This window comes from Bubalus kerabau, chromosome 19, assembly GCF_029407905.1.
Source record: "Bubalus kerabau isolate K-KA32 ecotype Philippines breed swamp buffalo chromosome 19, PCC_UOA_SB_1v2, whole genome shotgun sequence".
NCBI classification, from domain to species: domain Eukaryota; kingdom Metazoa; phylum Chordata; class Mammalia; order Artiodactyla; family Bovidae; genus Bubalus; species Bubalus kerabau.
This window is the reverse complement of record NC_073642.1, coordinates 24,767,717-24,790,981: the sequence shown is the minus strand read 5'-3', so window position 1 is coordinate 24,790,981 and position 23,265 is coordinate 24,767,717. Positions and strand designations below refer to the sequence as shown.

Here is a 23,265-nt window from a genome sequence, read left to right as displayed (position 1 = left end):
ACTTACTTCACTCTGTATAATAGGTTCTAGATTTATCCACCTCAACAGAACTGACTCAAATGCATTCCTTTTATGGCTAAGTAATATTCCATTGTGTATATACACCACAACTTCTTTCTCCATTCTTCTGTTGATGGACATCTAGGTTGCTTCTGTGTTCTAGCTATTGTAAATAGTGCTGCAATGAACAATGGGATACATGTGTCTTTTTCGATTTTGGTTTCCTCAGGGTATATGCCAAGAAGTGGGATTGCTGGGTCATATGGTAGTTTTATTCCTAGTTTTTTAAGGAATCTCCATGTTGTCTTCCATAGTGGCTGTATCAATTTACATTCCCACCAACAGTGCAAGAAGGTTCCCTTTTCTCCACACCCTCTTCAGCATTTATTGTTTGCAGACTTTTTGATAGTGGCCATTCTGACTGATGAGAAGTGATGCCTCATTGTAGCTTTGCTTTGCATTTCTCTAATAATGAGCGACGTTGAGCATCTTTTCATGTGTTTGTTAGCCATATGTATGTCTTCTTTAGAGAAATGTCTTGTTTAGGTCTTTTTCCCACTTTTTGATTGGATTGTTTGTTTTTCTGGCATTGAGTGTATGAGCTGCTTGTATATTTTGGAAATTAATCCTTTGTCAGTTGTTTCATTTGCTATTATTTTCTCCCATTCTGAGGGATGTCTTTTCACCTTGCTTATAGTTTCCTTTGCTGTGCAAAAGCTTTTAAGTTTAATCAGGTTCCACTTGTTTACTTTTGTTTTTATTTCTGTTACTCTAGGAGGTGGGTCATAGAGGATGTTGCTTTTATTTATGTCATTGAGTGTTCTGCCTAAGTTTCCCTCTAACAGTTTTATAGTTTCTGGCCTTACATTTAGGTCTTTAATCCATTTTGAGTTTATCTTGTGTATGGTGTTAAGAATTGTTCTGATTTCATTATTTTATGTGTAGCTGTCCAGTTTTCCCAGCACCATTTATTGAAGAGGCTGTCTTTGCCCCATTGTATATTCTTGCCTCCTTTGTCAAAAATAAGGTACCCATAGGTGCATGGGTTTATTTCTGGGCTTTCTATCTTGTTCCATTGGTCTATAATTCTGTTTTTGTGCCAGTACCATACTGTCTTGATGACTGTAGCTTTGTAGTATAATCTGAAGTCAGAAAGGTTGATTCCTCCAGCTCCATTCTTCTTTCTCAAGACTGCTTTGGCTATTTAGGGTCTTTTGTGTTTCTATATGAACTGTGAAATTTTTTGTTCTAGTTCTGTGAAAATTGTCATTGGTAATTTCATAGGGATCACACTGAATCTGTGGTAGTATAGTCATTTTCACAATATTGATCCTTCCTACCCAGGAACATGGAATATCTCTCCATCTATTTATGTCATCTTTGATTTCTTTCATTGGTGTCTTATAATTTTCTGTGTACAGTTCTTTTGTCTCCTTAGGTAAGTTTATTCCTAGATATTTTATTGTTTTTGTTGCAATGGTGAATGGGATTGATTCCTTAATTTCTCTTTCTGATTATTCATTGTTAGTATATAGAAATGCAAGTGATTTCTGTGTATTGATTTTGTATCCTGCAACTTTGCTAAATTCACTGATTAGCTCTAGTAATTTTCTGGGTCTTCTATGTACAGTGTCATGTCATCTGCAAACATTGAGAGCTTTACTTCTTCTTTTCTAATCTAGATTTGTTTTATTTCTTTTTCTTCTCTGATTTCTGTAGCTAGGACTTCCAGAACTATGTTGAATAATAGTGGTGAAAGTGGACATCTTTGTCTTGCTCCTAATGTTAGGGGGAATGCTTTCAGTTTTTCACCATTGAGAATAATGTTTGCTGTAGGCTTATCATATATGGCCTTTACTATGTTGAGGTAGGTTCCTTCTATGCCCATTTTTTGAAGAGTTTTAGTCATAAATCGGTGCTGAATTTTGTCAAAGGCTTTTTTCTGCATCTATTGAGATGATATGGTTTTTATCTTTCAATTTGTAATATGGTGTATCACATTGATTGATCTGCTTATATTGAAGAATCCTTCCATTATTGGAATAAAACTAACTTGATCATGGTGTGTGAGCTTTTTGATGTATTGCTGAATTCTGTTTGCTAAAATTTTGTTGAGGATTTTTGCATCAATGATCATCAGTGATATTGGCCTGTAGTTTTCTTTTTTTCTGTTGTCTTTGTCTGGGTTTGGTATAGGGTGATGGGGGCCTCATAGAAAGAGTTTGGAAGTATTCTTTCCTCTGCAATTTTTTGAAAGAGTTTTAGAAGGTTAGGCATTATCTCTTCTCTAATCCAACAACACATTAAAAAGATCATACACCATGACCAAGTGGGCTTTATCCAAGGGATGCAAGGATTCTTCAATATCTGCAAATCAATCAATGTAATACACCACATTAACAAATTGAAAAATAAAAGCCATATGATTATCTCAATAGATGCAGAGAAAGCCTTTGACAAAATTCAGCATCCATTTATGATAAAAACTCTCCAGAAAGCAGGAATAGAAGGAACATACCTCAACATAATAAACGCTATACATGAAAACCCACAGCAAACATTATCCTCAATGGTGAAAAATTGAAAGCATTTCCCTTAAAGTCAGGAACAAGACAAGGGTGCCCAGTTTCACCACTACTATTCAACATAGTTTTGGAAGTTTTGGCCACAGCAATCAGAACAGAAAAAGAAATAAAAGGAATTCAAGTTGGAAAAGAAGAAGTAAAACTCTCACTGTTTGCAGATGACATGATCCTCTACATAGAAAACCCTGAAGACTCCACCAGAAAATTACTAGAGCTAATCAAAGAATATAGTAAAGTTGCAGGACATAAAATCAACACACGGAAATCCCTTGCATTCCTATACACTAATAATGAGAAAATAGAGAAATTAAGGAAACAATTCCATTCACCATTGCAATGAAAAGAATAAAATACTTAGGAATATATCTACCTAAAGAAACTAAAGACCTATATACAGAAAACTATAAAACTCTGGTGAAAGAAATCAAAGAGGACACTAATAGATGGAGAAATGTACCATGTTCATGGATCAGAAGAATTAATATAGTGAAAATGAGTATACTACCCAAAGCAATCTATAGATTCAATGCAATCCCTATCAAGCTACCAACGGTATTTTTCACAGAACTAGAACAAATAATTTCACAATTTGTATGGAAATACAAAAACCCTCGAATAGCCAAAGCAATCTTGAAAAAGAAGAATGGAACAGGAGGAATCAACCTGCCTGACTTCAGGCTCTACTACAAAGTCACAGTCATCAAGACAGTATGGTACTGGCACAAAGACAGAAATATAGATCAATGGAACAAAATAGAAAGCCCAGAAATAAATCCACACACCTATGGACACCTTATCTTTGACAAAGGAGGCAAGAATATACAATGGAGAAAAGACAATCTCTTTAACAAGTGGTGCTGGGAAAACTGGTCAACCACTTGTAAAAGAATGAAACTAGAACACTTTCTAACACCATACACAAAAATAAACTCAAAATGGATTAAAGATCTCAACGTAAGACCAGAAACTATAAAACTCCTAGAGGAGAACATAGGCAAAACACTCTCCAACATAAATTACAGCAGGATCTTCTATGACCCACCTCCCAGAATATTGGAAATAAAAGCAAAAATAAACAAATAGGACCTAATTAAAATTAAAAGCTTCTGCACAACAAAGGAAACTATAAGCAAGGTGAAAAGACAGCCTTCAGAATGGGAGAAAATAATAGCAAATGAAGCAAATGACAAACAACTAATCTCAAAAATATACAAGCAACTCCTGCAGCTCAATTCCAGAAAAATAAATGACCCAATCAAAAAATGGGCCGAAGAACTAAATAGACATTTCTCCAAAGAAGACATACAGATGGCTAACAAACACACGAAAAGATGCTCAATATCACTCATTATCAGAGAAATGCAAATCAAAACCACAATGAGATACCATTTCACATCAGTCAGAATGGCTGCAATCCAAAAGTCTACAAGCAATAAATGCTGGAGAGGGTGTGGAGAAAAGGGAACCCTCTTACACTGTTGGTGGGAATGCAAACTAGTACAGCCACTATGGAGAACAGTGTGGAGATTCCTTAAAAAACTGCCATATGACCCAGCAATCCCACTGCTGGGCATACACACCAAGGAAACCAGAATTGAAAGAGACACATGTACCCCAATGTTCATTACAGCACTGTTTATAATAGCCAGGACATGGAAGCCACCTAGATGTCCATCAGCAGATGAATGGATAAGAAAGCACTGGTACATATACACAATGGAGTATTACTCAGTCATTAAAAAGAATACATTTGAATCAGTTCTAATGAGATGGATGAAACTGGAGCCTATTATACAGAGTGTAGTAAGCCGGAAAGAAAAACACCAATACAGTATACTAACGCATATATATGGAATTTAGAAAGATGGTAACGATAACCCTGTATGCAAGACAGCAAAAGAGACACAGATGTATAGAACAGTCTTTTGGACTCTGTGGGATAGGGAGGGGGTGGGATGGTTTGGGAGAATGACATTGAAACATGTATAATATATATGAAACGAATCGCCAGCCCAAGTTTGATGCATGATACTGGCTGCTTGGGGCTGGTGCACAGGGACGACCCAGAGGGATGGTACGGGGAGGGAGGAGGGAGGGGGGTTCAGGATGAGGAACGTGTGTATACCTGTGGCGGATTCATGTTGATGTATGGCAAAACCAATACAATATTGTAAAGTAATTAACCTCCAATTAAAATAAATATTAAAAAAAATAAAAAAGAACTCCAAGGGGAAAAAAAAATATTTGACAGAATTCTTCTGTGAATCTATCTGGTCCTGGACTTTTGTTTTTTGGGAGGTTTTTGATCATATCTTCAATTTCAGTGCTTGTAATTGGGTTGTTCATAATTTTTGTTTCTTCCTGGTTTAGTCTTAGAAGATTGAACTTTTCTAAGAATCTGTCCATTTCTTCCAGGTTATCTATTTTATTGCCATATAGTTGTTCATAATAGTCTCTTATAATCCTTTGTATTTTTGCATTGTCTGTTGTAACCTCTCCTTTTTCATTTCTAGTTTTGTTGATTTGATTCTCCTCTCTTTTTTTCTTGATGAATCTGGGTAAAGACTTGTCAATTTTATCTTTTCAAAGAACCATCTTTTAGTTTTATTAATCTTTACTATTGTTTATTTCTTTTTCATTTATTTCTGCTCAGATCTTTATGATTTCTTTCCTTCTACTAATTTTGGGTTTTTTTTTTTTTTGTTCTTTTTATGGTTGTTTTAGGTGTAAATTTAGGTTGTCTATTTGATGTTTCTCTTGTTTCTTGAGGTAGGATTTTATTGCTATAAACTTCCCTCTTAGAACTACTTTTGCTGTATCTCATAGGTTTTGAGTTGTCATGTTTTCATTGTCATTTGTTTCTAGAAATTTTTTGCTTTCCCTTTTGATTTCTTCAGTAACCTGTTGGGTTTTTAGAAATGTGTTGTTTAATCTCCATGTGTTTGTGTTTCTTACAAAATGTTTTCTTGTAATTGATATCTAGTCTCATAGTGTTGTGGTTGGAGAAGATGCTTGATACAATTTCAGTTTTCTTAAATTTACTGAGGTTTGATTTGTGACCCAAAATGTGTCTATCCTGGAGAATATTCCATGTGCGCTTGAGAGGAAGGTATATCCTTCTGCAAAATGTTGAGAGGAAAAGAAAGAAAGAATAGATATGCAAAGTTAAATAGAGGTAGATATAGAAGATTTATATACATTAAAGATTAACTGCAAGGGGCAAAGAACAGTAGGAAAAGCAAAGGAATAAGTGTATAAAAATAATAATAGGTTAAAAAATTAAAATTAAAAAAAGAGAAAAGAAGCAAAAGAAAAAAAAAGGAAAGCTCCACAGAACTGCAAAAGCCCAACATAGAGGCAGAGGTTTATAACAACTATAAAAAATGTGACTGAGAAAAAGAAAAAAAAAACCCTCGAAAGCTTAATTAGATTTCATAGTGCCAATAAAATCGACAACTACAACAGAGGCGGGGGGAATGAAAAGAGAAAAAATCCAAAAGAATTGACAGAACAAGTCAAAACATGAGTTTTTCTTGAGTCCCTGCTGTCAGAGTCCTTTCCCGCACTGGGAGTCATAGTCCGCCTCACCTCCCTAGGATGCCTTCCAATATTGTGCCGATCTCTGGACCTGCTGTGAGGGCAGCTCAGATTCTAATCTGGTTCTTCTCCTATGTGTTCTTGCCTCCAGTGTCCACAGCTGTCAGAACTAGTGCGTTTTCTTTTGTGGGAGCTCTCAGTGATCTTTTATATATTCCATAGACACAGAATCTGCCTAGTTGATTGTGTGGATTTAATCTGCAGCTTGTACAACTGGTGGGAAGGTTTTGGGTCTTCTTCCTTAGCCACACTGCCCCTGGGTTTCAATGGTAGTTTTATTGCCACCTCTGCATGTCGGTCGTCCACTGGGGTTTGCTCCTGAGGTTGCCCTGAAGGACTTGGGTCTGCTCCAGTGAGGGCCAGGTGTGGAGGTGGTGTGGCTGCTTGGGTTGCAGGGGTTCTGACAGCACCAGGTACTCAGGGGAGTTGGCAGCTAGGGCAGCAGGAAATATAGTGCTCTAGAAGGGTATTGCAACCAGTATTGGCCAGTACGCTCTAGATTCTTGCCTGGAGAACCCCGCCTCCCTGACAGAGTAGCCTGGCAGGCCACAGTTCACAGGGTCACAAAGAGTTGGACATGACCAAAGCGATCCTGTGTGCATAGACACAAGAGTTTTTCTGCCTGTGGCAGCTCTGCCCCAGTGAGAGTTGAGCGTGAAGGTGGTGCAGCAACTTGGCTTGTGGGGACCCTGGTGGTGCCAGGTGTGCAGGGACACGGACTGCCTCTGCCACAGAAGATATGGCCCTATCAGAATCTTTTTTCAAGCCTCTTGTAGCTGGCGATCAGAAGGGCTTTTTGGCCAGTCTTTCTCTGTTGCTCTGCTTGTTCAGGCACTTAGACGGCTCCCTTGCCTGGGGTGCTTCTCTGTTGATCAACAGGTCAGGCACATAGAGGAACCCCCCTAGCTGGGGTCCTACTGTGTAGATTGGCACACCAGACACTTAAAGGGGCACCCTGGCTGGGGTCCTACACTGTTGTTCAGTGTGTCAGGCATTTGACAGGCCAGTCTCTCCATTATTCAGCTGCTGATGCTGGCATTTGGGGGGAGAGAGGCTATGGTGATGGGGTTCCATCCTCTACGCGTGACTCAGCAGTATCGCCTTGCTTCCATGGCTGCCTGGCTTTTTTCCACAGCCATTTCCCACCACAATCTCCTCCCTCACTTCCCCTCACTCCATGTCTCCACAGTCAACAGCAGCCCTCACCCTGGGATTGCTCCACAATCCCTAAACTCCAGCTTCCAGCCACTGTGTCTTCTAGGGGACCTGCATCCCTGTCTGGGGTATGTATGGCTGTGGCAAGGACTGTCTAATTCTCATTCCATTTAGGCTGCCACAGATCAGCTGTTTCACTCACAACCTTAAATGTTTCTCCTCTGACTCAGACAGTTGCCCCGATGTGGGGCTGGGACCCCTGCCCCCTGCTTCATTTCCCCTACCTGCTAAGGGCAGGTAAGGGCAGGTCCAGTCTTACTAACTGTAAGGTCTGAAGTTAGAGTAGGTGAGGTTCAGAAAAAGAACAAGACTGGCACTCTACAGGAACAGAATACCTTTAATGAGGCGAGAAGGGGCAGCAGTCAGATTATCGAGCTGCTGCCACTCCAGTACTCTTGCCTGGAAAATCCCATGGACAGAGGAGTCTGGTAGGCTGCAGTCCATGAGGTCGCTAAGAGTCGGACAAGACTGAGCGACTTCACTTTCGCTTTTCACTTTCATGCCTTGGAGAAGGAAATGCAACCCACTTCAGTGTTCTTGCCTGGAGAATCCCAGAGACAGAGGAGCCTGGTAGGAGGCCGTCTATGGGGTCACACAGAGTCGGACACGACTGAAGTGACTTAGCAGCGGCAGCAGCGGCAGCAGCTTAGAACTTGTGGAGAAGGAAATGGCAACCCACTCCAGTATTCTTGCCTAGAGAATCCCAGGGACAGAGGAGCCTGGTGGGCTGCCATCTGTGGGGTCGCACAGAATCGGACACGACTGAAGCGACTTAGCATGCATGCATGCACTTATCTAAGAAAAGAGTAAGCATATATAGGCATGTATGTAGAAAGCTACTGTTTTAAGGGGGCCTGTTCTTCTCCAAGGTTGCTGGGAGTAGTTATCTCTTAAACAGCTGAGGCAAGGAGTTCTGGAGATCAGCCAGAGGCTGGGCCAGCTTGGAGCTGGGTGTAATCAACCTAATGTCTATTTTTCATTTGGGTGAGAGAGTTCTTTGTTTTGCCTAGAATGGTGGGGAGGACCTGGAGGGGAGTTTTAACTCCAGGCTACCTTGAGCCATGCAACTTTCCTTCACTAACACTCCAGTTTTTTTCCCCTAGTTTCTTCATCTTACTGAGTTTTGCTTGGTTCTAAAATTTGTATGCAGGTCAGGAAGCAACAGTTAGAACTGGACATGAAACAACAGATTGGTTCCAAATAGGAAAAGGAGTACGTCAAGGCTGTATATTGTCACCCTGTTTATTTAACTTATATGCAGAGTACATCATGAGAAACACTGGGCTGGAAGAAGCACAAGCTGGAATCAAGATTGCCGGGAGAAATATCAATAACCTCAGATACACAGATGACACCACCCTTATGGCAGAAAGTGAAGAGGAACTAAAAAGCCTCTTGATGAAGGTGAAAGAGGAGAGTGAAAAAGTTGGCTTAAAACTCAACATTCAGAAAACAAAGATCATGGCATCTGGTCCCATCACTTCATGGGAAATAGATGGGGAAACAGTGTAAACAGTGTCAGACTTCATTTTGGGGGGCTCCAAAATCACTTCAGATGGTGACTGCAGCCATGAAATTAAAAGACGCTTACTCCTCAGAAGAAAAGTTATGAATAACCTAGATAGCATATTGAAAAGCAGAGACATTACTTTGCCAACAAAGGTCCGTCTAGTCAAGGCTATGGTTTTTCCTGTGGTCATGTATGGATGTGAGAGTTGAACAGTGAAGAAGGCTGAGCGCCAAAGAATTGATGCTTTTGAACTGTGGTGTTGGGAATACTCTTGAGAGTCCCTTGGACTGCAAGGAGATCCAACCAGTCCATTCTGAAGGAGATCAGCCCTGGGATTTCTTTGGAAGGAATGATGCTAAAGCTGAAACTCCAGTACTTTGGCCACCTCATGCGAAGAGTTGACTCATTGGAAAAGACTCTGATGCTGGGAGGGATTGGGGGCAGGAGGAGAAGGGGACGACAGAGGATGAGATGGCTGGATGGCACCACTGACTCGATGGACATGAGTCTGAGTGAACTCCAGGAGTTGGTGATGGACTGGGAGGCCTGGCGTGCTGTGATTCATGGGGTCACAAAGAGTCGGACACGCCTGAGCGACTGAACTGAACTCAACTGATATATTCTTTTCCTCTTGTCAGGTACTCCTGTCCACTCTCAGCTGGTGTTCTGAAGGCACTTTTGTGTCTGAAGGTGTATTCCTGATGTATCCATGGAGATGTACTCCATGCCCACCTATTCCTCTGCCATCTTGTTCTCTCTGGAGAGTGGCCTTTTGGGGCGCAGGCCTTGAGTGGGTGTTGGAGGCTCACGGAAACATGTGCTTTGCTTGCGTTCATTAAGGTCCGGATTCCTCCACCTCTTTGCTTAGCCCGCCAGGAACAGTGCCAATCAGCGAATAAGGTCCTAACTGTCAGACCTTTCATACATTGAAAAGATGGTACAGTGAAAGAGTTGATCCCAGGCTTCTCCCATTTTCCATTGTTTTGTTTGTTTGTTTGTTTTTCATCACAGACCCATCGTTCGGAAGAACTGCTTGCTGGGAGCTTGTGATGCGTGTTGGCGTGCAGGCCCTTGGAAGCCCTGCACCACAGCCTGTGGCCGAGGCTTCCAGTCTCGGAAAGTTGACTGTGTCCACCCAGGGAGCTGCAAGCCGGTGATTAAGACACGCTGTGCACCGGGGAAGAAACCCGCTTCCTGGCAGCACTGCCTGGGGCCTTCCTGTGACAGTACGTACCCCTCACAGGTATCACAGCTGCCCCCAAACCTTGTCCAAACCTGACCTCAGGGAGCCAGCCTTGTCAGGGTGCCGTCCACAGGGCCATTCTGAATGGGTGTGGGATCTTGGGATGTTGGGGGAGTAGCTGCTTTGATGTGGGTGTGGCTCGGTGTTCTTTAGAGAAAAACCAGTTGAGGGAGTAGGGTGGCCAGTAGCTTTCTAGCAGACACCGATCACCTCTCCACAGAATCCCTCCTGCCTGGAGACTCAGCCCCTCTGCCAGGGCTTCCCTGGATGGGGTTGGGCAGGCATGCCAGTGTCCTGAAGTTCTATGTGAAATGGAATCATGTACGTATTTTTCTAGAAAGCAGGTCCATAGCTTTGGTAAGTCTTTCCCAGAGTCCATGATGCCCCCAAAGCTAGTGAGAGGAGCAGGTGGCCTGAGGGATCTGAAGTCTCCACAGGGCAGCGAGAAGCCACCTGACCCAGCTAAAAAGTGGGTCCAGGGCACTTTTTTAAAAAAAATGTTATTTATTTATCTATTATTTTTGGCTGCACTGGGTCTTCGTTGCTGCACAGGCTTTTTCTCTGTAGCTGTGGCGAGCGGGACCTACTCTCCAGTTGCGGTGCACAGATTTCTCATTGAAATATCTTCTCTTGTTGCAGAGCATGGGCTCTAGGGTGTGGGGGCTCAGTGGTTGCGGCTCCCAGTCACTAGAGCATAGGCCCATGTGGTTCACAGGCTTAATTACCCCATGGCATGTGGGATCTTCCCGGATCAGGGATTGAACCCCATATCTCCTGCATTGTCAGGCAGATTCTTATCCACTGAGCCACCAGGGAAGCCCTCAGGGCACTTCTGACTCTAGTGCAGAGCAATGACCCTAACCCAAGCCTAGTTACTTTGCTTCACTCTGATCTCGGTTTCTACTTTTCATAAAACTCTAGGTCTCTAATGAGCTCCATGTTAAATGGATATGTATATATATATTTTTCAGGAGACTGCACAGACACAACTCACTACTGTACGTTTGTAAAGCATCTTCATTTGTGTTCGCTAGACCGCTACAAACGAAGGTGCTGTCAGTCGTGTCAAGAAGGATAAAACTTTGTGGGGGTCATTATGCTGCTGTGAAGGTAAAACAAAAATGTAAAAACTCTTTTTTCCCCCATGTAGCTTGATCCAAAACATGTGTAATACTTCTCTAAAAGTCTCTCGATTCTACGATCAAACCAAAGTCGATGGAAAATCACCACTGTTAACATTGGATGCTGTCATGTCCCCATGACTGGTTTTTAATTCCAACTCTTTTAAGTGATATATTCCGGGACTAACATAAAATCCCGTAAGTAGCAGGCACGCCTTTGCACTTGGGACCTCGGGAGACCCCCAAGGTCACCAGTGCACTGTCACTGGCTGCCTCTTCCTGTTGTTTGTAGACGAGCACAGAGTGGGACATCCTGAAGACTTGGCAAACACAGCAGCTGATGGCTTCTCTCAGTTCTAGGGTTGCAGCAGGTTGATAAGGCATCTACGTTTTAGAAGCTCTGGCCACTAGTCGTTAAGATGTTGGCTCTGATGGCGTTTCTATGGATTGTAATGTGTCATCTATGAGAGAGTCACTCTGGACAGGCTTGTAACCCTGACTGACCCAGAGATCCTGGGGGGAATGGCACCTTGTCCTCGCTCTTAAGAGAACCTGTGGAAGGAAACACAGAGTAAACGTGGCTGCCGTTTCACAACTGTGGAAGGAAATGTGTGAGCGAATGAGGGATCTTAGAATTCAAAGGAGAGGGAAAGTCCACCTTGTCTACTGATTTTGAAGTATATTCAAAGCATCCTTTTAAGAGCTGTGAATGAGACTTTTCTAAGCACTATTCTCTTGCACACAAACAGAAAATCAAAGTCTTATAAGGCCTAATTTATGCAGAAAGTAATATTCCTAAGGATTTTTATTTTGGAAAAACTGTAAGAAAGTAATGTAACTATGAAACATGATAGCTGACCAGAGTCATTTATAGTAAATAACTGTTTTAGTTTGAACTGATTTTTCAGTGAATCCAAAGTGAATTAGGGTTGAGCTGTAATGTACAGTTAGGATGAGGGGTTAGAGTTGGGGTTTGGTGAGTAAGTTTAGGATTGGTTTTAGTTTCACGGTTGGGTTAGTTGAGAATGGAAGTTAAGTTGGGGTTGAGGCTGGAGTTGACTTTATGGATTAGGGTTAGGTCAGAGTTGGTTTGGGTTTGGGTTTGGGGTCAGTGATGGTGTCGGGGTGAAGATGAAGTTTGGAGTGAATGTTATATGTTCTAAAGCTGGGGCTCTTTCCTTCCATCTTACCAGTTACGGCATGAGTTGGCACCCAGCCCCAAATAAGTGGTCAGACGTCTTTCTTTGGGGTCACAGCTGCCTGCGGCCCGTGGCAGCAGAGTCTGCTGAGGCAGGTGTGCTGGCCCTAGTCCCTGGTCACACGTAAGTGAACAGTGGGCTCTGGCTTTGGCTGTGTCTAGACAAGAGTGCTGAGTCCCTGCCGTATCCCGAGCACCGCAGCTCTTGTTGTCACTGCAGCCTCACCGACACCAGGATGAGCGCTACTGTACTGGAGGGTGTGGCGGTGGGGAGTGGGTACAGGGAGGTGACGAGGACACGCCAGCCCCTGAGCTGTTCATCACCAATCACACTTGATTGCTGGAGGTTTTGAGTTAAAAGAGAGAGCATTTGTACAATACTCTTTGTATATATTTTTATATGACTTATAGGTGCAATATTTTATTTTGTACAGTATGTAATAAAGATATGGGACATATATTTTTCTTAGTAACAAAATTTCCTATTAAATTTCTTCATCTTTGTAGTTAAAGTGACTATTTTTCATGTGCTGGTGTACCATTTGTCTTTGATATCATTCAAATGACATTGCTGTGTACTGTATTTTACTACTGTTTCTATCACATAAGAGTTCTGTCATGATTCTGACTAGTAATTCAAAAATAAATGTACCTTGATTATTCAGTGGCATGGCCTGGGGTAATGTCACCTTGGCGGCATTTCTGGGGGTCCAGGTGGGCTGGACCCAGGTGGGCTCAGTGCTCTGGGCTGAACTTGGGAGTGTGGGTTACAGGACTCAGAAAAGAACACACAGAGATCCACTCTCACTCCCTTGTCCTGGACGCTTACTTCCTGTGAATCACAGCTGAGAGAATGTCAAGGGGGGAAAGAAGCTCCAAGTGTGCAGCCTGGAGCAGGAATGGAGGTGGGTGGTAGGTGGGAAAGCAGCAGCACAGAAGAACTAACACCCGTTTGGTTTTGGTGAGTAACCGCTCCCGATACCTTCCAGCTCTTATACAGTTGATGGGTTTGAACTGCTTGGGTCCCCTTACACACAGATTTCTATGACTGGTAAATACTACACTATCCAGGGCCAGATAAAAAAAACTCATGGATGCGGAACGGTGAACACAGAGGAACTGAGCGTACCAGAGGGTCAACTACAGGTTATACATGGATTTTCCGTGGCAGGGAAGGCTGGTGCCTCAACCCCCCACCACCTAACCCCAACCCATTGTTTAAGGCTCAACTGTATAGCGCTTCAAGATTAGCAGTGAGTCTTTCTACAGGAAATTCATGTTGTGGGAATTGAAATTCCCGCTGGAGTTTCCAAGGTCACATGAGATAAGCAATGGAGCACGGCAGGTGTTTCAACAGTGTACTGATACTTCCTTTTCTTTTTTTTTTCCTTCATTCCTTCCCTCCTTCCATCCCTTCTTCCTCCTACTTTCCATCCTTCCATATATATACACATATAGATATAGGTATTGTGCACACATATCTCCTGTATCTATGAATTCACACTGAATTAAGTCTTGGATACCAGTCCAGCACCATAAGGATCATGATTATAGTAAAGGTATAGTATGATTATACCTTTTTCTCTTTTTTTTTTTTTTTTGCCAATTTCTTTCTCTGACAGGGAGGGAGCCTGGCTCTCATTATCAGCAGTGTATTTTCTTGGTGACTCTAGTATACACATCAAGTAGTCTCAGAACTGATGATGCATACACCCTGCGAAAGGAAAAAATATGACCAGTGTGGGTACAGCATTCTTCCTGTCTGTTTCCTTAGTGCATTCAGTCAGAACCCTCTTCCAGGGTGACTCAGGTCACCCTCTTTCTTATTGGCCCCTTCAGTGTGGTTATGGCATTCATCTGTTGTACAGTTATACTCTTTTGTCACAGTTTACATGCCTTCTTGGTTCTCCCCACCTCCTGGGTGATGGTTATCACTTGACATGCAGTCAAGTTGGCTCTGTGGTTTACAGTTCTCATGTGTGTGTGTGTGCGTGCATGTGTGTGTGCATGTGCACTCTTTAGTGTCTGACTCTTTACAGACCCAATGGATAGTAGCCCACCAAGCTCCTCTGTCCATGGAATTCTCCAGGCAAGAATACTGGAGTGGGTAGCCATTTCCTTCTCCAGGATCTTCCCAACCCAGGGATTGAAACTTCATCTCATAAATCTCCTGCCTTGGCAGGTGGATTCTTGAGCACTGGCACCACCTGGGCAGCCCCTATAGTTCTTATAGTTTTAACAAATACACACAGTGGTTTGTCAGCCACCACCACGTTTTCTCACTTGACAGCTCCATTACCCCCCAGATTCTTTATCTTCCTCTTTGGTAATCAGTAATTTCTCCATCCCAACCAACCCCCTGGCAATTACTGATATATTTTCTGTCCCTACAATTTTACCTTTTCCAGAATTTCATGCAAGTGTGATCATACATTATGTGGCCTTTGAGGCCCAGCTTCTTTCACTGACCAAAACACCTTTAAGATTCATGCATAATATTGGGCAAATCAACAGTTTGTTCCTTGAATTGAGTCCATTTGAGTATACTAGAGATGTGTGTCATTTTTCCACATGACAGATGGGAAAAATGACATACATCTCTTGTATGCTCAAACAGACGCAGCTTGAGACTCAATTGTACAAATGTTATACAATTATATGAGTAAAGTTTATAAATGTGTAAACTTTTGTGTAAAACAAGTTTTCATTCTTCTTTGATAAACACCTGGGAGTGGATTTGCTGGCTTATATGATACGTGCATGTTTAGAAGAAACTGTCAGACTGTTTTCCACCAGTGACATACAGATGTTCCAGCTGCTCACATCCTCATCAGTACTGGAAACTGTCATGTGTCTGTATTGTATATGCATTGGCTTCCCCAGATGGCACCAGTGGTAAAGAAGCTGCCTGCCAATGTCAGGAGACATAAGAGATGCAGTTTCATTCCCTAGGTTGGGAAGATCCCCTGGAGGAGGGCATGGCAACCCACTCCAGTATTCTTGCCTGGAAAATCCCATGGGCAGAGGAGCCTGGCAGGCCATAGTCCATGGGGTCACAAAGACTTGGACATGACTGAGTGACTAAGAATGCATGCAGTCCAATGGTTACAACTTTGCGGTGCGAGTTTGATCCCTGGTCAGGGAACTAAGATCCCACATGCCATGAGGCCAAAACACCAAAACATGAAACAAATATTGTAACAAATCAAACCCCACCCATCAGGTCCCTTCCACACAGGAGACAGGAGAGAGCCCAACTCCTGCAGGACATTCAGGAAACTTATCTGCACAGGGACCTGACCACACTGAACACTGGGTAGTTCAGGGCACTTACTATTCTATCCTAAGCTTCCAGGTCATGATTACAAGGACCAAAAGTTCTTCTTGGCCCTTCTGTAAATGTGCAGTATTGTCAGTGCAAGAGGATAATACCCCTTTTTTGCACTTCTGCCCTGCAGTGCAGCAATTCTTGCTCTTCAGAATGATCATGCTAATTCTTCAGTCATTAACTTCAACTGCTACATGGTACACACTTCTCTAACTGGAGAGGATGCAAAACAGAGGGTGATACATCTTTCTGGAGAAATAAAATTAATTAAAACTATGAAGAACCAGAGTTAGCAAAAACTATCCCCTCCACCACTAACATGGAAGGGGAGAGTGTGGGGGGAGGGGGACATGCCCCGGGGGACAGTCCAGTCTGTGAAGTTTCACCCAGTGGCGGAGGAGGGGCAGCTGAGTCAGGGTGGCACCTCTTCTGGTCCCCAGGCCGCTCCAGACCATCCTCTCAGCTGGCCAGGGCTCCTGAAGGCCTTGGAGGTGCTGGATTTGAATCCCATAGTCCACTTGACTGGGTCCCAGGGGGCTTGGCAGGGCTCTTTTTGTCTTGGTCAGTCATCATGGGTTGTTTCTGGGCCTACTTTACTTGTGCGGGTTTTGCTGGGCAGCCCACAACAACGTTGTCTTATAAACCTCCATATTCTCCCAGCCACGCCCCCTCTTTTTCTTGCTGAGGCCAGAGGGAGTGGCTGGGGAGTGGGACTGCCCAGCTTGGTAGGAGCGTCCAGCGGTGTTGGCCACACTCGGGGTAGTGGGTTCCCTCTGGGGCTTTGCTGCTGGTGTCACAGGTGTTGCTGGTATCATGGGTGTCACTGGTGTTGGGGGTGCTGCAGGTGCCACGACGCCCATGGGTGCCTTGGGTGCGGTGGGTGTCAGGGGTGCCATGACTGTCGCTGGTGCCTCAGATGCCATAGATGCTTCTGTTGGAGAGTGAGGCCCCAGAGTCACACGAGGAAGATGGGATGGGTAGGGGAGTGGTAGGATTGGTGATCTCGTCTTTTGAATTGTCGGTTGTATCCAGCATCCCAATGGTCTCCTCTGGAAATAGCCAGGCTGGTATGAAGGCGGACACCTCAGGGCTTGGAGGCTGGAGTTTTGGGTGCTGGAGTTCTCCATAGCAAGGTAGGGGTTCACAAGGATGGTACAGGACCCCACCCTGCGTCTATTCAAGCTCAGGCTTTCTGAGCTCTGGCTCTTGGCCCACCTCGAGCCCAGAGACATCCACACCGACACCAACAAGTCCTCTTCACAGAGTAGCTGAAGTGGCTCCTCCTGGCCTATCTTGACCCATGGATGCTGCCAAAGATGAGGTCAACTAGCTCTGTTTGTCAGATTGAGAGTCAGCATGCTTGCTATTAATGTTCTTATTTCATATGATAGGTAGTCGGGCACATGATAATGCCCTGTGAGCACACTCTGCCTCAGCTCCCGGAAATTTCGTCCTTGGAACAGATGGGACCTGGTCACCATGACATACAGGATGACACCAAGGCTCCACACATCTATCTACAGCTACAGATTCAATATCAGACTTGAGAATAAAGATCCTTGGTACTTAGGATAAAAAAGAAAATCAGAAGTGCATGAATCACAGGGAACTAGTACTGCTGATCTCTGCTCCTTGTAGCTTAAAATGAATGAATTGCAGAAGGACACACAGAAGTTGCTACTGACCTCATGTTTTATTATGTCTACTCTAAATGGCAAGCCACTCCAGTGTTCTTGCCTGGAGAATCCCAGGGACAGGGGAGCCTGGTGGGCTACCGTCTATGGGGTCACACAGAGTCAGACACAACTAACGTGACTTAGCAGCAGCAGCAGCAGCATAGGAACAGTAAAGGCTACATCATTTCAATCTTTTAAATCTTTAGCTAGTGTCTTTGATTTTCAGGTTATGTCATGTAGAATGTAACTCTGCAAATAGAGATTCTAGAGATGTGGATGCAGGAGAGCATAGAAGGAGAAAATCGTGTTGAGTCACCATTCAACAAGCCAGCTCATGTTATTTATGAGATCATTATCTAGGGGTATTTACGTGATACCATTTTCTCTTCTTTTAGACACAATGCTACCATCCTTACAAGCACCTTCGTCCATTCATTCAACATTCATCTTAGTCTGTTTGCACTACCATAACAATGTAGCACAGACCAGCATGGAGGGGGTGGCTTATAAACAACAGGCATTTATTTCTTGCAGTTCTGGAGGCAGGGACATCCAAGATCAAGGTAGGGCCAGATCCGATGTCTGATGAGGGCCAGCTTCCTGGTTCACAGACAGTCATCTTTTTGCTGTGTCTTCTTATGGCCAAAGGGATAAAGGGGCTCCCTGGGGCTTCTTTCATTAGGGCACTAATCTCATTCATGAGGGCTCCGCCTATGGGACCTAATTACTTCCCAGTGCCCCCACCTCCTGGATGTTAGGATGTGACACATAAATTTTAGAGAGACACAAACATTCAGACACAAACATAGCCATGTTCAATCTTCCCAGTGCTTGCTTGCTTTTGCCAGAGCTGGGAATACGTAGATGACCTAGCCCTTGAGAAGCCCATAGTCTAGAGAAGGAGATGCTCATGTGAACAGATATTTGAAGCAGAGTGACAAACGCTGTAATGGTTGTTTGTTGTTCAGCCGCTAAGTCATGTCTGACACTTTGCGACCCCGTGGACTGCAGCATGCCACACTTCCCTGTCCTTCACTATCTCCTGGAGTTTGCTCAAATTCATGTCCATTGAGTCGGTGATGCTATCTAACCATCTCATCCCTCATCCTCTGCCACCTCCTTTGCCTTTTGCCTTCAATCTTTCCCAGCATCAGGCTCTTATCCAGTGAGTCAGCTCCAAAGGACACAGTAGCTCTGAGGAGGGGTCCCTAATGCTCTCTGGAGAAGCCAACCAGGTTTTCACATAAGTCAGGATGTTGCTCTGGGAGGAGGAAGAAGAATGTTCCAGACAGAGAAATCAGGATGTGCAAAGGCAGAGAGAAGTTCCATGTGGAATGGAACATGAAAATCAAATGAATGCCTTCAAATCAGTTAATTAAAAGATTGGATACTCATGAGGCTGAAATTGCTGGTAAAGGTGACATCTTTGGAATATTTAAAACTTTGATTTATTGAAACTACCTACATTGTTCTACCACCTCCTGCAAACACACACATGCACCACATACACACATGCACCACACACACACACACATGTGTACATTGTGGAATATGCCAAGCCTTCAGTGGCTAGCATTTCAAAGAAATTCATTGGTCACCTTAACAAATACTGGCTGAGCACCTGAGTATATAATGTGTCTAGTCTCGAGGATTTGGCATTCCAATCAGAGAGATGGATAATAAACCAGTAAACAAATAAATGTATAGGATATTTCTCTGTGGAAAGTGCTATGAAGAAAAGTAAATAGGGTGGTGAGCCCAGTGGTGATTGCACATCACTACTTTAGCCTTCTGAGGAGGTGATACGTGAGTCCAGACCTAAAGGATGAGGTGGAGCCATCCATCCCAAGAGGTAAGGAAAGAGCATTTCTGGCAGAGGGTACAGTAAGTGCGAGGACTCTAAAGTGAGCACAGGCTGTGTGTGGTCAAGGAACAGAAGATTCGTGTGGTGAGGGTTCAATGGGGTAGAAGGAGAAGGTGTGTGATATGAAGCTGGAGAGCTTCTGAGGACCAAATCGTTGAAGCCTTTGAAGGTCAAGGTAAAGACTGGAGTTTTATTCCCAAAATATGAGAAGCCATTGAGGAGTTCTATATGGGAGGAAATAATTATCTATGTTTTCAATTCATTTGTGTCAAAAATCATTCATCATAAAATGAAAAAAAATAAAATTGGACCTCATCAAAAATGTGCTAATCAAAGGCACTATTAAGAATATGAACACATAAGCCTTAGACTGGGAGAAAGATTGGCTGTCCTGTGTCTGATTAAGAACTTATGTCCAGAATATATGAGGAACTATTACAGTTTAACAGTGAACTCTCCCCTCCCTGAGAAAAACAATGGCAAAAGACCTGAAGTTCACAAAAAAAAGACTGACAGATGGAATCAGGAAAATGAAAATTGAAAGCACGATGACATGCAGCATCACACCTACCAGAAGAGTGAAAACCAACTGACGACGTAAACTTTTTGGCATCAAAAGAAATTCCCAATGCACTGCAGACAGATGGATAAAATGGGACAACCACATTGGAAAGCTATGTGGCAGTTTCTAATAAACTTAAGCACATACCGACCCTTGACCCAACAATTCCATCCACAGGTATTTACCCAAGAAAAATGAAAACATGTTCACACACACATACACACACACACACAAATACAAGCATGTTCTTCTCAGTCTTTACTCCATAATGACCATCAATAGGAGAATGGATAAACAAACCATGGTATATTCATACAATGGAGTAGGATTCAGCAATAAAAAATGAGTTACTGATATACATAACAATATGGGTGAATCTCAAAAACATTATATTAGAGATCAGGGGGGCAGTCCTAAGATGGCGGAGGAATACGACGTGGAGACCACTTTCTCCCCCACAAATTCATGGTAAGAACATTTGAACGCTGAGCAAATTCCACAAAACAATTTCTGAATGCTGGCAGAGGACATCAGGCACCCAGAAAGGCAGCCCATTTTCTTCGAAAGGAGGTAGGACAAAATATAAAAGATAAAAAGAGAGACAAAAGAAGTACGGATGAAGATCCCCCCAGAAAGGGAGTCTTTAAAAAGAAGTTTCCAAAGACCAGGAAACACTCTCACTGGCGGGTCTGTGGCAAGCCTTGGAATCTCAGAGGGCAACATAACGGGGAGGAAAAATAAATAAATAAATAAATAAATAATTAAAACCCACAGATTACATGCTTAACGGCAACTCCCAGCAGCCCAGACGCTCGCATCTGCCACTAGCAGGGCTGGACAGGGAGGCGCATGCTGCATTGCTTAGGGTAAGGATTGGGCCTGAATGCTCTGAGGGCAATCTGAGGGAACTAACTTGAGATAGCAACCCACACTGTAGGATAGCTATCCTGCGAAAAGCCCTAACCTAAGATGCTGCCAGGCCCGTTCACAGAACAAAGGACTGAGCAGACCTAGCTGGCTGCAGATCGGCCCATCCCCTGCCGGAGACAGGCAGGCGAGGGCAACCAGAGCCAGAAGGGGACAATCGCAGCCCCAGAGAGGCATCCTCTACCAAACTGCAAGCAGGCTTCATTGCTAACCAAGACTTCTAGGGATTCTGGATGGTCGACGTCTGCTGGGAGGGTCACAGCCAGAGATCAGCTCCCCGGAAGACAGACACGGCACACCTGAGAAGGTGTGCCTGTTGTACACCCAGAAAACCAAGTGGCAGGTACGGGGGAGGCGATAAGTCACAGCCACCACCTGGGGGCGACCACGCTCGCCAAGCACCTGGTCACCTGAGCTGCTCGGACCTGGGAAGGGCACAAAACGCAGGCCCAACCAAGTCTGTGCCTCTGTGGAGTACCTGAGAACCTGAACCTGAGCGGTTTAGACCTGGGAAGTGCATGCAACCCAGGGCCCGCCTCAGACAGTTCCCGGCAGAGCAACCTAGAGCCTGAGCAGTGTAGACAGGGAAAGCACACACGCCATGAATGGGGGCAAACCCAGTGTGGCCAAGTTACTGCGAGTACTCCCCACACACACCAGTGATATTTGTTTGCAGTGTTCCTCCCTCCCCACAGCATGACTGAACAAGTGAGCCTAAAAAAGTGACCACCACTGCCCTCTTGTGGTAGGGCAGAAATTAGACACTGAAGGGACCAGCAAACAAGAAGCTAAAATAAACAGAGGGAACTGCTTTGGAAGTGACAGCTGCAATAGATTAAAACCCTGTAGTTAGCACCGACTACACAGGAAGGGACCTGTAGATCTTGAGAAGTATAAGCTGGATCAAGGAAATATCTGAAAATGAACTGACCCCACACTGTCTGCAACGGCTCCAGAGAAAGTCCTATATATATATTTTTACTATTATCATTTTTTAAATTTTTAAAAAAAGTTTTTAAATTTTAAGTCCTCTATTACTCCTTTAATTTTCATTTTTATAACCTACTATTGCCTTGCAAAAAAAGACCCTATTTTTAAAGCAAACTTCATATATATATATTTTATAATTTTTGTGACTTTGTTTTGTTTTTTTAATATTGTATTTTTGAGAATCTAACCTCTACTCTAGATTTTTAATCTTTGCTTTTTGGTATTTGTTATCAATTTTGTACCATTAAGAATGCAATCTTCAGTACCCATTTTTACTTGGGAGCGAGATTACTGGCTTGATTGCTCTCTCCCTCTTTTGACTCTCCTTTTTCTCCACCAGGCCTCCTCTATCTCCTCCCTCCCCCTTCTCTTCTCTACCCAACTCTGTGAATCTCTTTGTGTGTTCTGGGCTGTGGAGAACACTAGGGAATTGATTACTGGCTGGATCTGTCTCTCTCCTTTTGATTCCCCCTTTTATCCTCCTGGCCACCTCTGTCTCCTTCCTCCCTCTTCTCTTCTCTGTGTAACTCTTTGAACATCTCTGAGGGATCCAGATTGTGGAGAGCACATAGGGAAGTGATTACTGGCTACCTTGCTCTCTCCCCTTTTGATTTCCCCCTCTTCTCCTGGCCACCTCTATCTCCCTCCTCCCTCTTCTCTTCTCCATGTAACTCAGTGAACCTCTCTGGGTGTCCCTCACTGTGGAGAAACTTTTAATCATTAACCTAGATATTTTATCATCAGTGCTGTATAGATGAAGAAGTCTTGAAGCTACTGTAAGAATAAGACTGAAAACCAGAGGCAGGAGGGTTAAGTCCAAATCCTGAGAACACCAGAGAACTCCTGACTCCAGGGAACATTAATTGATAGGAGCTCATCAAAAGCCTCCATACCTACACTGAAACCAAGCACTACCGAAGGGCCAACAAGTTACAGAGCAAGACATACCACACAAATTATCCAGCAACACAGGAACATAGCCCTGAGCTTCAATATACAGGCTGCCCAAAGTCACAACAAACCCACTGACATCTCAAAACTCACTACTGGACACTTCATTGCCCTCCAGAGAGAAGAAATCCAGCTCCACCCACCATAACACCGACACAAGCTTCCCTAATCAGGAAACCTTGACAAGCCACACGTCCAACCCCACCCACAGCAAGGAACCTCCACAATAAAGAGGACCCACAAACTGCCAGAATACGGAAAGGCCACCCCAAACACAGCAATATAAACAATATGAAAAGGCAGAGAAATACTCAGCAGGTAAAGGAACAGGATAAATGCCCACCAAACCAAACAAAAGAGGAAGAGATAGGGAATCTACCTGATAAAGAATTCTGAATAATGATAGTGAAAATGATCCAAAATCTTGAAAACAAAATGGAGTTACAGATAAATAGCCTGGAGACAAGGATTGAGAGGATGCAAAAAATGTTTAACAAG

The 23,265-nt window shown here is 43.6% G+C and overlaps 2 protein-coding genes across 9 annotated transcripts in view; one reads left to right on the top strand and one right to left on the bottom strand.

Moving 5' to 3' along the window:
- ADAMTSL3 (ADAMTS like 3) overlaps positions 1–13,132 on the top strand; it is a 378,195-nt gene extending 365,063 nt beyond the window's left edge. For 4 of the 8 annotated variants that reach the window (XM_055555931.1, XM_055555926.1, XM_055555930.1 and 1 more), the window contains 2 exons: positions 9,919–10,133; positions 11,122–13,132. In XM_055555931.1, the coding sequence (XP_055411906.1) occupies positions 9,919–10,133; positions 11,122–11,228 (322 nt within the window). In that variant the 3' untranslated portion in view covers positions 11,229–13,132. Of the gene's footprint in view, positions 1–9,918; positions 10,151–11,121 lie in introns of all 8 variants that reach the window. The other 4 variants (XR_008705347.1, XM_055555927.1, XM_055555929.1 and 1 more) reach the window with 4 other exon arrangements.
- SAXO2 (stabilizer of axonemal microtubules 2) overlaps positions 11,742–23,265 on the bottom strand; it is a 58,237-nt gene continuing 46,713 nt past the window's right edge. The window contains exon 6 of the mRNA XM_055555940.1: positions 11,742–11,823. The gene's annotated coding sequence lies outside the window, so the exon portion shown is untranslated. The remainder of the gene's footprint in view (positions 11,824–23,265) is intronic.